Source organism: Tubulanus polymorphus, chromosome 6 (assembly GCF_964204645.1).
Source record: "Tubulanus polymorphus chromosome 6, tnTubPoly1.2, whole genome shotgun sequence".
Taxonomy (NCBI): domain Eukaryota; kingdom Metazoa; phylum Nemertea; class Palaeonemertea; order Tubulaniformes; family Tubulanidae; genus Tubulanus; species Tubulanus polymorphus.
In genome coordinates, this window is record NC_134030.1 from 8,116,503 (window position 1) to 8,132,989 (window position 16,487).

General features: G+C 36.8%; 3 protein-coding genes across 8 annotated transcripts; 2 read left to right on the forward strand and 1 right to left on the reverse strand.

Moving 5' to 3' along the window:
- Positions 1-108: 108 nt before the first annotated feature.
- LOC141906726 (GTP-binding nuclear protein Ran-like) lies at positions 109-5,443 on the forward strand. 2 transcript variants are annotated; one of them, XM_074796032.1, is made up of 6 exons: positions 109-158; positions 1,756-1,840; positions 2,792-2,917; positions 3,177-3,364; positions 4,575-4,745; positions 4,845-5,442. In XM_074796032.1, the coding sequence occupies exons 1-6, from the start codon at positions 123-125 to the stop codon at positions 4,890-4,892; spliced, it is 654 nt and encodes a 217-aa protein (XP_074652133.1). In that variant the 5' UTR covers positions 109-122; the 3' UTR covers positions 4,893-5,442. The 2 variants fall into 2 exon arrangements, with proteins under 2 accessions (XP_074652133.1, XP_074652132.1); XM_074796031.1 differs by lacking the exon at positions 109-158 and having other exon boundaries at positions 1,793-1,933; positions 4,845-5,443.
- Positions 5,444-6,163: 720 nt separating this feature from the next.
- On the reverse strand, positions 6,164-8,705 carry LOC141907324 (neuferricin-like). The gene is made up of 5 exons (XM_074796929.1): positions 8,656-8,705; positions 7,872-8,187; positions 7,612-7,749; positions 6,715-6,901; positions 6,164-6,529 (listed from the first exon to the last, which is right to left on the reverse strand). Exons 1-5 carry the CDS (start codon positions 8,677-8,679, stop codon positions 6,319-6,321), a joined length of 876 nt encoding a protein of 291 aa, XP_074653030.1. The 5' UTR covers positions 8,680-8,705; the 3' UTR covers positions 6,164-6,318.
- Positions 8,706-13,886: 5,181 nt separating this feature from the next.
- LOC141907264 (ATP synthase subunit C lysine N-methyltransferase-like) lies at positions 13,887-16,078 on the forward strand. 5 transcript variants are annotated; one of them, XM_074796863.1, is made up of 5 exons: positions 13,887-14,008; positions 14,381-14,719; positions 15,417-15,554; positions 15,654-15,704; positions 15,915-16,078. In XM_074796863.1, exons 2-5 carry the CDS (start codon positions 14,408-14,410, stop codon positions 16,062-16,064), a joined length of 651 nt encoding a protein of 216 aa, XP_074652964.1. In that variant the 5' UTR covers positions 13,887-14,008; positions 14,381-14,407; the 3' UTR covers positions 16,065-16,078. The 5 variants fall into 5 exon arrangements, with proteins under 5 accessions (XP_074652964.1, XP_074652962.1, XP_074652963.1 ...); XM_074796861.1 differs by lacking the exon at positions 13,887-14,008 and adding an exon at positions 14,080-14,090 and having other exon boundaries at positions 14,236-14,719; XM_074796864.1 differs by lacking the exon at positions 13,887-14,008 and adding an exon at positions 14,168-14,299.
- Positions 16,079-16,487: the final 409 nt, after the last annotated feature.

A 16,487-nucleotide genomic window follows, 5' to 3' on the forward strand; every position in this document is an offset into this window, starting at 1 on the left:
TGGCGGTTCGTGACGGTGTTTAGTATGACCGTGGAAACTGGAAGCTGACACTACTGTCGAATTTTGGTTTGATTTTTAACAGTTTCGGAACTACATTTTGCTGAAAGATTGAAATAACGAGCATGGCACAATCACAGGAAATCGTCGCTAGTTTTAAGGTATTTTTAACCATTATTTTTCATTTATTTCTCTGGTTTTTGAGTTCATTTTGATTAATCAATCCAATCAAATTGATTGACTGCTAGCAGTCAGGAACACTTTCCAAAAACGGCTTATTCTGCCAATTTCGGCGTTTTCCGCCAATAACGGCGGAATCAGCCATTTATGGATTACTCAGTTTTAAACTGCTTCTGCCAATTTAGCCGAAATCGGCGTTTTCTGCCATTTTTGGCTTGTTCTTAAAAAACGCCATTTCCACCGTTTTCAGCTGTTACAGTTTTTAAAACTACATCGCCAGAAACGGCGTTTTAGCTTAGTTAGTTTTACAGGTGCTATTTATAGTGCTTAGTTCGATGGGAGTCCCTATTATGACATCATCGCTTTTCTGCTGGCATACATTTGTATATTTGCGCCGAAAAATTAATCTCATTGATCCATTCCAGGCTTCAAGAAAGAATTAAATATAAATGTACGGGTTTCCGATGGCAAATGTATTTGAATTCTGTTCTTTCTTTATACCTGTATTCTATGTAATAAATATATACATACATGTATCCCAAATTGTTTCGAAAATGTTTGTTGTATTTTGAAATGAATCTAGATACAGCTGTATTGATTTTGAGTGTTGTAACGTCATCGGCCACCAAATCATTCAATCACTACCCATCACAAGTCCAATTAGCTGGGAGGCATCGAAGATGTTAATTACCTTCAATTAACCAACATCATATGCAGTCCAATATATCCCTCAACCATTCTATGCTTTATTAGGCAAGATAAGACCATGGGCAAAACTTAAAACTAGATTTTTGATACACTAGTTTATACATCCATGATTGATTTGTCTTATGAGAATGATAATTATAATAATAATTTTATTTTTATTTTTAACATATAATATTTACACATCCGTTCACCTCAGCAAATTAATTATTTTATTCCGAAAAAAAGTACCCTGTAGACACTAGGGAAAACGTCTAAGCGGGTGGGGGAATCCTCATATATAACAAGTGGACTGCCAATAATGGCTTAATAGTTTATGATTATAAAACTAGCTACGCCAAAAACGGCAGAATACGCCAGAAATGGCGAATGTTTTTATGTGTACCCATGGCAACATTTAATTGAAAACTTTATAATAGTTTTTAAAACTAGTTCCCAAATTTATTTTTAACAAAAATCATGATTAATAAACTTGTTTCATGCTGTAGTAGTTTTGAGAGTTTTCCCGGAGTTTTTGGGCTGCATATGACGTAATCATTTAGAAAAACGTGAAGCAAAACTCGAAACTTAGTGAGCTGAAACTGGCTGATTAAGCCATAAACGACTGTAAAAGTTTCAAAACTGAGTGATCCATAAACGGCTGATTCTGCAGTTATTGGCGGAAAACGCCGAAATTGGCAGAATAAGCCGTTTTTGGAAAGTGTTCCTGACTGGCTAGAGACAACTTCACCTCACGCGATGAAAAAGTTTCTTGGTTATGCCTCATAGTTAGAATTATCAGTTAACCACTTTTAAAAGAATCATCCCAATCGAAATCGATTTTGAAGAAGTCGTATTTCATGCGGTGCGTTTGTATTATCTTGATTGTTTCAGCTTGTTTTGGTTGGGGATGGCGGTGTCGGTAAAACCACTTACGTCAAGCGCCATTTAACGGGAGAATTCGAAAAGAAGTACATTGGTAAGCTTCATTAGAGCGAATGGTTTTAACCTTTGTAGTAACTGGCTTGACCCAGATTGTATAGATTTCGTCTTCAAATGTTTCCAACAACAGGTACATTTTTTCACCGAAATATTAATCAGGCAACCTAAATTCAGATCAGTATTGTCGGAAAACTATAGTGATAGAAATCTACGAGCTATGAGAAGCTGTTTGTAACAACCTAAGATAGCACACTTTATGCAAAGCTGTTGGATTTTTCTATTTTCTAAAAACTACAGTTCATTTTTGGTAGTGTAGTTGTAATAACAAACTTCCAATGTTCTCACAACCATAGCATAGTAATAAACTTAGATATTCATGTAATCACATAACTTAGTGAAAACATTTTTCAGAAAATTTTGTAGTTTCTCCAGTTAATTTTTGCTTACCCGGCAAATCAAGATGTGACTTTTACGCCAGTACCAGGGTCCGATCTAAGGAATAAGAACCACTTGCCCGGGGCAAGCATATCTGAAATTTTACTTGCCCCCTCAAAAATCTACTTGTTCTACACAAGCATTCCAACTGTTGTATCAATTGGCAAAAAGCTTCGAGACATAAAATTGCACTAGCCCGGAGGACAAGTGATAATGATAACCTACTTATGATAATATACTTGTCGCGGGCAATCGGACAAGTGCTTAGATCGGACCTTGCAGTACTCGTTCCAAGTCTGCTCAGGCCAGCTTACAGCGAATTCAGGCTTGAGAAGTACTAAATTGTTTACGCGAACACCAGGAACTATAATGTCGCAAATTTACAGCACGGACCAGATATGAAAAATTTCTAATTGTCTCAAATTTGCAACAGCACACCGGTTATTGGTTAAAGTATTGTATTTCTCGAGAAGATGCAAGTTGTAATTTAAGTTTAAGTCCATGTAAAGCAAAGAAGTCTAAATCAAAGATTTTTCCTTGGTCATGATTTCAGCAACTCTAGGTGTTGAAGTTCACCCGTTGGTGTTCAATACAAGTAGAGGTTGTATCAAATTCAACGTATGGGACACAGCTGGACAAGAAAAGTTTGGTGGACTTCGAGATGGTTACTATATCCAAGGTAAGGCAGTTACCTAACCATGTAAAAATCGGGGGGTACTTTTCTTGGGATTGAACAGGGTCCCTACAACTCCTTGATTCCTTAAAACCTCTGGAAATGCTTATGAAGGTGCTTGAAACTCCTTTAATCTGAGCAAAATCTTCCAGTATTTTCAATCGACACTTCCATATCTTTCAAGCCTGGTTTACTCATAAACAAGGCCCTATATCGTTGAATAATCAACTGTATCATTTTGAGTGCTTTATGTTCATAATTTCAGGACAATGCGCCATAATCATGTTTGACGTCACATCCAGAGTTACGTATAAAAACGTGCCGAACTGGCATCGAGATTTAGTGCGTGTTTGTGAAAACATACCGATCGTTCTCTGCGGAAACAAGGTCGACATCAAAGAAAGGAAGGTCAAAGCCAAATCTATAGTATTTCATCGTAAGAAAAACTTGCAGGTATGTAATTTTATTTGTGAATAGTCAACTCAGTGAATAGTCCCTACAACTCCTTCAAAACAGAAAATGCTTTAAAAGGTGATTGAAACTCCTTTATTTTGAACAAAATGCCCAAAACTCCTTCAATTATGCGATATACCCGATTTTTTTTTTGGTGTAGTTTGTAATGGTGCAGAAGTCTATGCCTAAATCAGTTGTGACCTGCATTTTTGTCCAATTAAGCGGTTACTGTATTAGAAATTTAGTTTAGGATAAAAATTTGCTCCGTGGAATTTCACCAAGAATCTTAGTGTCTGATGTACCACAGACACTAAGATGCGAACGACATTTTCTCAATACTCTTAAATCACTGTGACTTTAAACCACCAGAAATCCAGTTTCACCAAACCGATTGTGAAAAATAAACTCTCTTTACAAACCTCAAACATTCAGTTTTCTTATTATTATATTCATTTGGAGGTTCCTTCATCATAGTCCGTGCTTGATGCGATATAAATACAGAAATAGTAAAAATGACACCATTTTTTCACTTTGAAACTAGGCATTGTAACACTGTAGTTCGTTAGCAACAAGACACTTCAGCGATGCGTGTCTCATCGCTTAACAGCGCATCATTTTTGTATCTTAAATTTAATCGTACCAAAATCAGATTTATCGTCAAAATGATATAATGAACAAACGTAAGACATCATAAGGTTAGTGTAGATAGTTTATTTATCAAAATCGGTTGTTTATTTGCCGAGATATCGCAGTTTGAACACGGACAAAAAAGCCGACCAAATTCTGGTCGGCAACTGTACAGCGAATTTGAATGCACGCATCTGGGTGGTTGGTTACACTAGGATCGTAGAGCGACGGAGATCACTGGTGGAGACAACCACTGCCAGTGCTGGGTGAACGTGGAATTACCTATTTTACCGAGATACTACTGATTTAGGAGGATGGTACCGGATACGAGATATGAAAGTGATGCAGATGCAAATTTTCAAATTTAAAACTGTTTAGTTAAAACACACTCAATTTTCGCCGACAGAGAACTGACTGTTTGCCTCTGATTATCATCATCATCATTAATTGGAAAATTGACTCCGTGACAATCACGATCTACTGAAATATTTTACCGGTTGTAATTTAATGTGTATAAGACAAGTCTGGTACATGAAAGATTTGTTTTCCAATTTATTTGACACCGTTCTTCGTTGATTTTCAGTACTACGATATCAGCGCGAAGAGTAATTATAACTTCGAAAAGCCTTTCCTGTGGCTGGCCCGAAAATTAGTCGGCGATCAAAATCTAGAATTCACTCTAATGCCAGCTTTGCTTCCGCCAGATGTTAACATGGATGCGAAGCTTATTGAACAGTATGAAAACGATTTAAAAGTACGTAGTTAATTTCATTCGGTGATTCATCACAAACAAGGCCAAAATCATCTCTGTACATGTGTATGAACTGATGCGGTGTGCCTCTTAATTTTGTAGGAAGCGCAATCAACGCTTTTACCAGAAGATGATGAAGACAACTTCTAACGTAGAAATACTAGATGTTTCATCAATTCGCCAAACTGCAGGGTAGAATAGACAACTTTAAATGCGTCGAGTTTCTGCCACCTTGCGATGATGCACGATTTTAACGATAACTTTTGTACGGACTTAATTATGATCATCTCGTCGTCTACCCTGTTGTCACGTCTACAGGATCATCTGCGTACAAAAACATCAATTACCCGCGCGTAAGAACTATAGAGGAACATTTTAGATTATCTAATTTGCGAGAGACTGAAACAGCAATGAATGCCTTGTGTGTTTAGAAATTTGCGTTCGGAATTTGTGCGGTGGTACGTGTAGAAACAAAGTTGTTGTTACTGTAAATTGTGATTTCGTCGTCTAAGACAGATTGGCATGTCGGTTCTCAACTTGCGGTGGCTGTCATCATGCCTGTGCTTTTTTCATTCAGTGGCATTTCATATTTGTTACGACTGGTACTGCGAACTGTTGTACTTTTATGGATTTAATGAAAGTATGTAATAATAAAATAAACTGTAGTTGCCAAAGTTATTCTTCTAAATTCTGTCAATAAAAATGTTACAGTATACCATGCCTCTTAAGATTTATAGCTGACAAACAAAATATTCTGACGACTGAATCTATTTGTAGACACCAGGATTTTGATGCTGTTACCCCACAAAAAACTTTGCTTTAAGATATATGGAAATGACGTTCCAACTCAAGAAATTATATCTTCTTTGATTGAACAAGGGTTCTATATCGTTGTAGTCCTTGGTCATCCGCTGAACATCCGTAGAATAATATAGAATAATATTTGGTACTAAAAATGTAGGACTAGTAGCATTCAGAAACAAGGCCCCACTCGCTGGTTCGAATAACTAGTCGCCAAATAAGGAACAATTAAGCAACTTCACTGGGGTCAGAAAATTTAGAAGAGATCGGATAAAAACTAGGACTAGTAGCTCTCAGAGATATGGGCCCCACTCACTACGGTACCTCCTGGGGGGTCAAATCCAAAAAAAGACTATACACATGTATAGTGTTTTAGCCCTTAACCCGCAGATCATTGATAGCAAGTTTCATCTGGATTAGAAAATAACTGTAAGGGCAGTTGCAATATAAACCAACAGTTGGCGAGGAAGGATGACGATGATGGCTGTGACCAAAAATAGATAAGACCAATCATTTGCTCTGGAACTTTGAAAAATTGAAGAAAAAACGCATCAATTGTACAGAAAATGTATACATATATTAATGTACTATAGGAAAATATTAAGAAAAAGTTCAGCAGCTGATGATGCATAGATTAAACATAAAATATCGTCTTAAAAACATAACGATAAATGATGGATGGACAAGATACCTAGATCTACTAATGACAGTAGAAAAAAATCATTGTTTTACACATAATTTAACTACGTAATGAGATTCTTGATAACGTCGAATATCAATCGCTGTCGATCTTACAAGCGACGGATAACGGATCACAGTTCTTGTACAGCTGAAAGTGCGGGTTATTCAAGTCGCCATTTTCGGTAGAAGCCTGCGGATCATTGGACGGTTTTCCGGTGGTTTTAACGCACGCGCATCGAGCGTGCTTGCTGCCCGGTTTGAAATAACTACGCGGAACTCCGACCCAGTCTCTTTTGATTCCACCGCTGAAAGATGAAAAGGTATAACCATTCAAACATACGCTAACTATCACAATAACACCACACACAATTTTAGTAAAATATTTCAGCTGTTTTCAACGACATGATATGAATTTTGATCAGAGTAATCAGAGTAAACCCAGTTTGAAAATACTCAAGTAAAGGCCTCATCTAAGTAATTCATTACCAACCTTTCATTCGAACACCACACAGTGCTTCCCTTTCCTTCTGCCCAGGCTGCATTACACGGTGGATACAGATTATTGTCGTCAAGCTGTTCAGTGCGTAAACCTAGCGCTGTATCTAATCTCTTTTCAAAAGTTTTCAAGTTATTAGTAGGCTTTCCGAGTTTGTCATAGAAATGACCAACCAATTTACCTGTACAAGTGGAGAAACAAAGTTATCAAATCGTTGCCCACACTTGATGATGCGTCTCTTGAGAAAGTCCGAAACATTGTGTTGTATTTTCAATTCTTCAGAAATAAATTTCACTTAAAAGAGTTGATACCTTGTTTCTCATTTCTGCTCAGCATAAACATTGACCCGGCGGCCCACCTCTACTTGTTCATTATTTCTTTTTTCAAATGTGATCAAACTAACAATAACAGACCCGGCAGTCATAGAAATGAACCAATTACAAATTGAATTGCGATTTACAAAATCGTAATCGTTTAGGAGAAACAAGGAATCATTTTTTAGCCTCATTTTTTGAATCTTGTATATAATGGTTTTAATCTTATCTATTTTACACATCTGTGAATGGCTACACTATTCTATTATGCCACTATGATCAACGGACATGAGTCCCATTTTAATTTACACTGTGGAACTTATGCTCTGACTGAATCAACAAATCATAATTACCAGGATATACCGATAAACCAAACACCCTAATAGGTTGCAAAAGGTTGAGATGATACACAATTTCCGAGTGAGATGAATACGTAAAAAATCCCACAATAATACGACCAGAAAGAGACAAGAATTTCTTACTAACAACAAAACCATTCTCAGGTTAGGTTGGATGGTTTCATCTGTTCAAATGTTCATTTGTTCGAACTACTGGAATAATCTTATCTAAAAAATACCTATATATTTGTATTTTTCCTCGTAGAAATTCTGCCATTCGTCGAGTTGAAGCATGTCGGTATCTTGAAGTTCGTCGAGATTATCGGTGAGATCGGTGTCGAACTGACCAGTTACATACGCCCGACTCGCATCCTTCGCTGCAAAAATACACACATTTTCATTTTATTAAATGAATATGCGAGCTCATCAAACTTATTTATCGGCATAAAACATCTCAACAAATATTTTTTGGAAAAAGATAAATTGATAGGATAAGTACCTGCGAATGCATGGTATCCCCCATTGGGTCCGTAATGCTTCGCACCAGCGCTTACGTCGTAAATTTTTCCTAGAACAGCCAGGTACAAGCCTCGACTTTTGGGCCCACCGTCATACGACAAAAGTTGTTGCTTAGTCATCACGATGTCACCAGTCGTCGTTGACTCGTTGGGTTCGTCATCGCCATAGAGCAGATTCCTGCCGAGACGCGTGACTCTATTTCGATGCTCTTCGAATGCCGGAAGCAACGCGAATACGGCTAGAATGGCTACCATTAATGACGAAATCGATATCGCCTTGTAATACATGGTTTTTATCTGAAAGATTCAAGAGTCAACGTCGCGATGATGCAATGGGTCATTTTTTTATTACTTTCACACATTAGGAGAGGGTTAGTGCAATTGAGTGCCGTAATGCTGTGTACTGCAACAAGTGAATGATCCCCAAGGGCCAAGTAACATATGGCAAGGCGTATCAAGGAATTAGGCCATTCGACGTCCATAATAGGGATAAATAGATCTGCAATAGCACTGGACCAATATGGCAATCATAAAACGTGACAATTGTTGGATATCACACCCACTTTTCTTTTGACATTTTTAAGTCCAGAGAGGATTGAAACAATAAAAGATTGAATTGTTGAATATTTGTACATTGATGGGATTTTCGGCACGATTCTACGCTATTGAACTTAGTGACATCGGTTGAATTGTGGGGTTTTATGTGTCATTGATATAATGGAATATATAGAAAATGCAGATATACACATGAAAACAAGTTCTTGCCTGTACAAAGGTAAAAAATTCCATCTAGGGCAATCTTAAGACCTGCTGCATATGGCGTCACAAGCCCCGAGGCTTGTCACGCCATATTGGGGCCTGACACGCCATGTGGTAAACGTAAAATGAAAATCAAATCCTATGCATGAGATGAAACGTCGACTAAGTCTCGCGGGTTTTTCTTCCGAAGTTGAAATATTCGGTTGGATATTAATTTGTCTTAGATGATTTACAACGTATTATATATACATAATAAGAACTACATATTACATCGCATTTACACTAAAATGAGTTTTACAGAATAGAAATTGATCGTTGTTTGTTAATCTAATGCAGTGTACACACATTTTGAAACACAATTTAAACAATCATATATTTCGCCAGCATATGAAAAATACAAAAACATTACATATATATCTACTGAATGAGTTTTACAGGATAAAGATTTTAATTAACTATCTTACATTTCAATGAATCATTCATCTATTTCACATGATTTGTTGATCAATTAGTCTTAGAAGAACATGGATAATGTTAGAAAAACATATATGGTGAGCCAGGCTCCAATCTAGTGTGATCTGCAGTCATATGGCTCCTAAAATCGCTAAGCCTTCTATATGGCGTGTCAGGCCCCAAATGTTCTGCAGCCAATATGGCGTGTCAAGCCCCAAATTGTCTGCAGAATAGCTTCAATAATTGAAACATGGTTTGTCGAACGGTTTTCTATGGAAGCAATTAAATTATATCTTTAGTTTCAATTAGTTATATATTGTTCATGATTTGATAATCACAAAACAAATACTGCTAGAAAAACCGCGATTTGTCTTCTATATGGGGTGTCAAGCCCCGAATGTTCTGCAGCCAATATGGCGTGTCAGGCCCCAAATGGTCTGCAGATTAGCTTCAATTGAAACATGGCGTGAGAGGACCCGATCAGTTTTCCTATAATTGTCACTAATTATCATAAATATTCAAAGATTTATCATTCTACATGGTTTGTCAATCGTTTAGACTTAGAAAGAAAGCAAATATTGTTTCAAAAATAGCTCCTCAAATCACGCTGTCTTCTACATGGCGTGTCAGGCCCCAAACGGTCTGCAGCCAATATGGCGTGTCAGGCCCCAAACGGTCTGCAGAATAGCTTCAATTGAGATATGGCGTGAGAGGACCCGAACGATTTTCCGTACAAACAAATGAATAATTGTCACTAATTATCATAAATATTCAAAGATTTATCATTCTACATGGTTTGTCAATCATTTAGACTTAGAAAAAAGGCAAATATTGTTTCAAAAAGCTCCTAAAATCACGCTGTCTTCTACATGGCGTGTCAAGCCCCAAACGGTCTGCAGAATAACTTCAATTGAGACATGGCGTGAGAGGACCCGATCGATTTTCCGTACAAACAAATGAATAATTGTCATTAATTATCATAAATATTCAAAGATTTATCATTCTCCGTGGATTGTCAGTCATTTAGACTCAGAAAAAAGGCAAATATTGTTTCAAAAATAGCTCCTCAAATCACGCTGTCTTTCACATGGCGTGTCAAGCCCCAAACGGTCTGCAGAATAACTTCAATTGAGACATGGCGTGAGAGGACCCGATCGATTTTCCGTACAAACAAATGAATAATTGTCATTAATTATCATAAATATTCAAAGATTTATCAGTTTGTCAATCATTTAGACTTAGAAAAAAGGCAAATATTGTTTCAAAAAGCTCCTCGAATCACGGTGTCTTCTACATGGCGTGTCAGGCCCCAAATGTTCTGCAGTCAATATGGCGTGTCAGGCCCCAAACGGTCTGCAGAATAGCTTCAATTGAGACATGGCGTGAAAGCTAATTTGCAAGCTAATTTCAACAGAAGTCTTTCGGATATTATTAAACGTTTCCCCTCCGATAAAGAAACTCTGAATAAGTTCCATTCACGTCTTCCCTCTTTACCATATATCTATGGATTGCCTAAAATTCATAAAGATAATGTTCCACTGCGCCCTATAGTCTCCAATTGTAATTCTCCTACATACCGGTTATCTAAATTTCTCACGAAACAGTTATCTCCGGTGCTCGGTTCGTTCTCTCCGTCGCACCTTCGCCATAATCAACACTTACTTGAACGTATTAAGAATATTATCCCTGGCAACGACAAATTTATATCATTTGATGTTACTTCCCTTTTTACCAATGTTCCTCTTGGACCTACTCTTGATTTCTTAAATCTCTATTTGTACGACGGACTCCTTTTTTGAATTCAACAATTGTTTTTACGAACAGACATTCGGTATCGCTATGGGAAATCCTCTTAGTCCTATTCTAGCTAATTTATTCCTAGAACATGTTGAATCTGAAATATTGCCTCTTTACACTGATATTAACCCTAAAATCTGGCTCAGATATGTTGACGATGTTCTGGCTTTGGTTCCCTTTGACTTCAATGTTGATAACTTTCTTATATATTTAAACTCCCTTTACCCGTCTCTGGCTTTTACGTATGAATGGGAATCTAATAGTAAAATACCTTTTCTGGATGTTTTGATTTTTAACTGTGGATCCTTTTTGAAATTCGCGGTTTATAGGAAACCTACCAACGCTGAATCCTACCTCCATTACTTCTCTTTTACTTCTCCGGATATTAAACTCGGTTTAGGTCAAGGATTATTTCTTCGCGCTTTGAGAATTTGCGACCCCTCATTTCTACCCGATGAAATTCACCATATTAACCAATCTCTCAAAAAACTTGCCTACCCCGATTTCCTATTGAAAAAAGCTCTACTTAAAGCTCGTACTACGCATTTTAGAAATAACAACCTTAGAACTCCTACGTTGGCTACCGATAAACAGCCTATCATTGTACCGTATGTACCTTTCCTCGAGAATTCTAAAGTTTCTCTTCGGTCACTAAATAAACAACTCATCTTTAAATACAATAATAAACTTAGTAACATATTGATTAACAACAAACCGAAAACCGAATCCCTAAACTGTGGAATTTATAAAATACCTTGTAAAGTTTGCGACAAAGTATATATAGGAGAAACAGGTCGGAATCTTAATCAACGCATAAAAGAGCATAAATTAGATGTAAAAAACTTTAAACCTGAAAGCGGAGTTGCTAGTCATGTTTTTCAGACTTCACACAATTTTGATTTTGCTAATGCTGAATTAGTTTACCCTTGCAGCGATAAAACTAGAAGACATATTTTGGAATCTGCATTAATTATTGAAAATTCGAACAACGTTGTAAACCATAACAATGGTTTTTCACCCCATAATAAACTTATATCAAAATTCCTCTGTAAACTGGTTAAACTCAACACTTGATTTCCCCTTTGATTATTTGTTATTTGTTCTCTCATCAATTTCGTCTCTGACTTAACTTGTATTCACCTTTGTTTTAATTTAAGATCCCCCTAGTTTGTCTTTCTTTTTACTACTGACTTTAAGTTTCATTTATATTTATACTCACTATTGTTGTTTATAATCACCCCTTAGTTTGCTTCCCTTTAATCTATTTTAGCGTGTAACTGTTTCTACGTTAATTTTCCTTTAGTTTGTATCATCTCTGATTACTTGAATTAGTCTCTTTGTCTCTGGATTGTATATATATCTCATAATTTCTGTAGTATCTCATTATTCCTGAAGATGACTATTAGGATATAGTCGAAACGTTGAAATAAACTACTATCTCGAAGTTTCATTTTCGGACTTTTTATTATCATTGTGGGATTCTCTCCTCATGGCGTGAGAAGACCCGAATGATTTTCCGTACAAACTAATGAATAATTGTCATTAATTATCATAAATATTCAAAGATTTATCATTATACATGGTTTGTCAATCATTTAGACTTAGAAAAAAAGGCAAATATTGTTTCAAAAAGCTCCTCAAATCACGCTGTCTTTCACATGGCGTGTCAGGCCCCAAATGTTCTGCAGTCAATATGGCGTGTCTGGCCCCAAACGGTCTGCAGAATAGCTTCAATTGAGACATGGCGTGAGAAGACCCGAACGATTTTCCGTACAAACAAATGAATAATTGTCATTGATTATCATAAATATTCAAAGATTTATCATTCTACGTGGATTGTCAATCATTTAGACTCAGAACAAAAGGCAAATATTGTTTCAAAAAGCTCCTAAAATCACGCTGTCTTCTACATGGCGTGTCAGGCCCCAAACGGTCTGCAGAATAGCTTCAATTGAGACATGGCGTGAGAGGACCCGAACGATTTTTCCGTACAAACAAATGAATAATTGTCACTAATTGTCTTAAATGTTCAAAGATTAATCCTTCTATATGATTTGTCAATTATTTAGTCTTAGAAAAAAAAGCAAATACTGTTACAAAAAGCTCCTAAAACCACGCTGTCTTCTACATGGCGTGTCAGGCCCCAAAGTGTTCTGCCGCCAATATGGCGTGAGAGTACGCGATCAGTTTTCTATGGAAGCAATTAATTGTCACTAATCATATCTTCAGTTTCAATTAGTTATATATTGTTCATAATCATTAAGTCTAAGAAAAAAAAACAAATACTGCTAGAAAAATCGCGATTTGTCTTCTATATGGCGTGTCAGGCCCCAAACGGTCTACAGAATATAGCTTCAATTTACATGGCGTGAGAGGACCCGATCAGTTTTCCGTAGAAATAAATGAAAAATTGTGACTGATTATCTTAAATTAGTACAATAATCATTAAGTCTTAGAAATAGGTTTATAAATCGTTGTTTCTCTTTTGTTCATATGTAAAAATATACAAAATCGCTTATGTAAATGTAGCTGATGATCTCCTGATCGTCTCGCACCATAACGGAAACCTGTAAAAAACATATTCGAAGAATTTTACATAAAAATCTTTCGATATATATGCATCTGAATATAGTTAAGAAAATAAGTTAAGAAAAAATAGAAATTCATTACACATTGACATACCGGTACTTGAAATTATCTCATTCAGGTTTTACACGTCGTATCGGACTTAAAAACGTGGTCCGTTCGACGCGAACATACATCTTCGTTCCGCGTGAATTATATATAGTCTGCATTTTACTCGGGGCTTGTGACGCCATGTCAGATATGGCGTGACAAGCCCCGGGGCTTGTGACGCCATGTTCTGCTGATTCTTAAGATTGACTTCACTCAAAAATTCGTTAGAGTAAAATAAAAATAGTAGGACCGGCGACCTTGAGAAATTAAATCGGGGTCTCACCGTAGACTGGTTACCGGTTTCTATCAAATTTAAATCCACCTTTATTGAATAATTTACAGCCTGAAGACATATTTGCTTCCCATCCCTAAATCCCAAACTATGCAAGAAGTAAATGAGATTGTCAAGTTACCGTTTTGATTTCTGGTTTAGGTAACGTTACCCATTTTTATATCGGTTGAATAATTTGTTTTCTTAAGAAAATGCCAAAGGGCAACATTTTTTTGGATAAGCAGTCAGGAACACTTTCCAAAAACGGCTTATTCTGCCAATTTCGGCGTTTTCCGCCAATAACGGCAGAATAAGCCGTTTTTGGAAAGTGTTCCTGACTGATAAGATTCATTCATTCATTCATTCATTCATTTAAATACTCCATCCAGCACACTCGCATTCGCGAGTATTTTTTGGAGCGTGCGCGTCTGTGTTAGAAGAGAAAGAAAAAGGGTGTGCACGGAAAATCCGAGATGCTTCTGGCTCGCTCTACCAACACAATTTAAAATGAAAGTAGGCCTATGTAAATTTCAGGTACTGCAAGCTCCACTGGCCGCAATAATGAGTTCAGCTAAATCGGAATGTAAAGAATGTCACGAATTGGACTTGTTCGGAAACGATGATCCGAAAAAGGACACTAAAAAAATATCGAAACGAGGATGGCTTATATTGAGTGTGTCTGGGGTTGCTTTCGGAACATTTTATGCCGTTGCGACTCCGTTCGTGATGCCAGCTTTACGGAAAATATGCTTGCCATATGTTCCAGCAACATCGAAACAAGTCAGAAATGTGATTAAACTGCTGAAAAGTTCATCCTGCTCAACTGCAAGCGCGAAAAAAGTAATAGACCTCGGAAGTGGAGATGGAAGAATAGTTAGTACATTTACTATTGATTTCAATAGTTTTCTCGGCCAAAGGTGGATGTGCAAATGATGGGTTTTACCAAAAAAGCTTATACTCGATTCTATCTTTGTGATACTCTTTTCTAAATATTTTTCTCAAAATTATTAGAAAAATACACAATTCATGGTTTTAGGCTAAAAAGATGACACCTTGAATCCTCCTAATCGGCTGGACTATTTTGTAAAGCTGCAATAAAATGTGTACCCGGGTGATCAGTTCATTTCTATGACTGCTGGGTCTGTTATGGTTAGCTTGATCATGATTCGTTATTTAATGTATCTGGGAGACAGTTAAGCGGGTCAACTTTTTTAAGGGAAAGCAAGGTATCAATTTTTTAGCCTAAATACGCAGTAATCAAAATAAGTGAACCTTAAACTGGATTTTTAGGGCCTAAGTTTTGTCATGAACCACCATGAGATTTAAGATTTATGATTTATCTCTAGTGTTTGGTATAGTTAGTTTTGATAAGTGATTTGTTTACCCTTACTAAAAAGAAAAAGTTTTATATTGGTTCTAAATCAAAGGAATTCAATATCTGAAAAATAGCATTACTAGACAAAAGGCATCATCAATAATTGACATATGAGCTAGTCTGAACGTAAAGCACTTGCTCTCACTGTTCAATGATTACAAAAAGTCACAAAAACGTTCATCGCTTGTATTGTAGGTTATCGATGTAGCTAAACAAGGATACCAGGCAGCAGGCGTTGAATTGAACCCATGGCTTGTCATGTATTCCAAGTGGAACTCGTGGAGAGAAAATGTACATAGACATACACAATTTTACAGGAGCGATCTTTGGAAGGTGAATATTTCAAAACCGTTTCCTCGAAATTTTGCAAAACAAAAGGACTACGTGTATTTTGTTTCTTTGAATTTTAAGAAAATTTACTCAAATTTGTAGATGAACCTTTCTGGATACGGTCATGTCGTGATATTTGGTGTTGAACAAATGGTGAGATTTTCAGTATTTTCACTAGTCCACTAGAAACTTTGAGGGTAATAAGAAAGATTTAGGCTTGTAATACCTAACACTGAGATCCCAGTGTTGTCTTCGGTGTTGTCCCAGTGTGTATCTGATTCTGTATCAGATCCGTTACCAGTTTTTTCATGTTGTACAAACATCAAACAAACATGTTTTTCACTTTCATATCTATATTTTTAGATGCCTGACCTTGAAAAGAAATTAGCTAAAGAACTGAATGATAAGGGATATGTAATCGCTTGTAGATTTCCACTTCCGACCTGGCGACCTATTCAAACAATAGACGAAGGCATTGATACAGTGTGGCTTTACGAAAAACCAAATAGATGATATATTTACTTATAATTGTATGATTAAATGAAATAAATTCTACTATGTTATGTGTTTAATTCATTTGTTTGTGATATTAGGGTTCAACAAGGCAAATTCCTTTTGAAACCACCTTTGGGATCTGGTTCTGCAAGTCCAAAGTTCTAGCCAATTCAATGATAATCCATGACCCCAAGTCCTAATTCCCAAGTTGTGCGGCTAGTCAAAGAAACCTCTTGGGGCAACATTTTGGTAGGGGGGTGCGGGACCCAATATTGGCTTTCTTATCCCTCCAATGCAATGGATGTTAGGCAAAGGACTTTGAGGGAACGATGGAACGAGCCTTGTAGCTCGTCGCATATTTTAGCCCCAATTATCAAAAGTAAATAATGTATTTTTGCTATTATACTTTATAGCCTCGCACCGGTGTAACCCCGCAGCCCC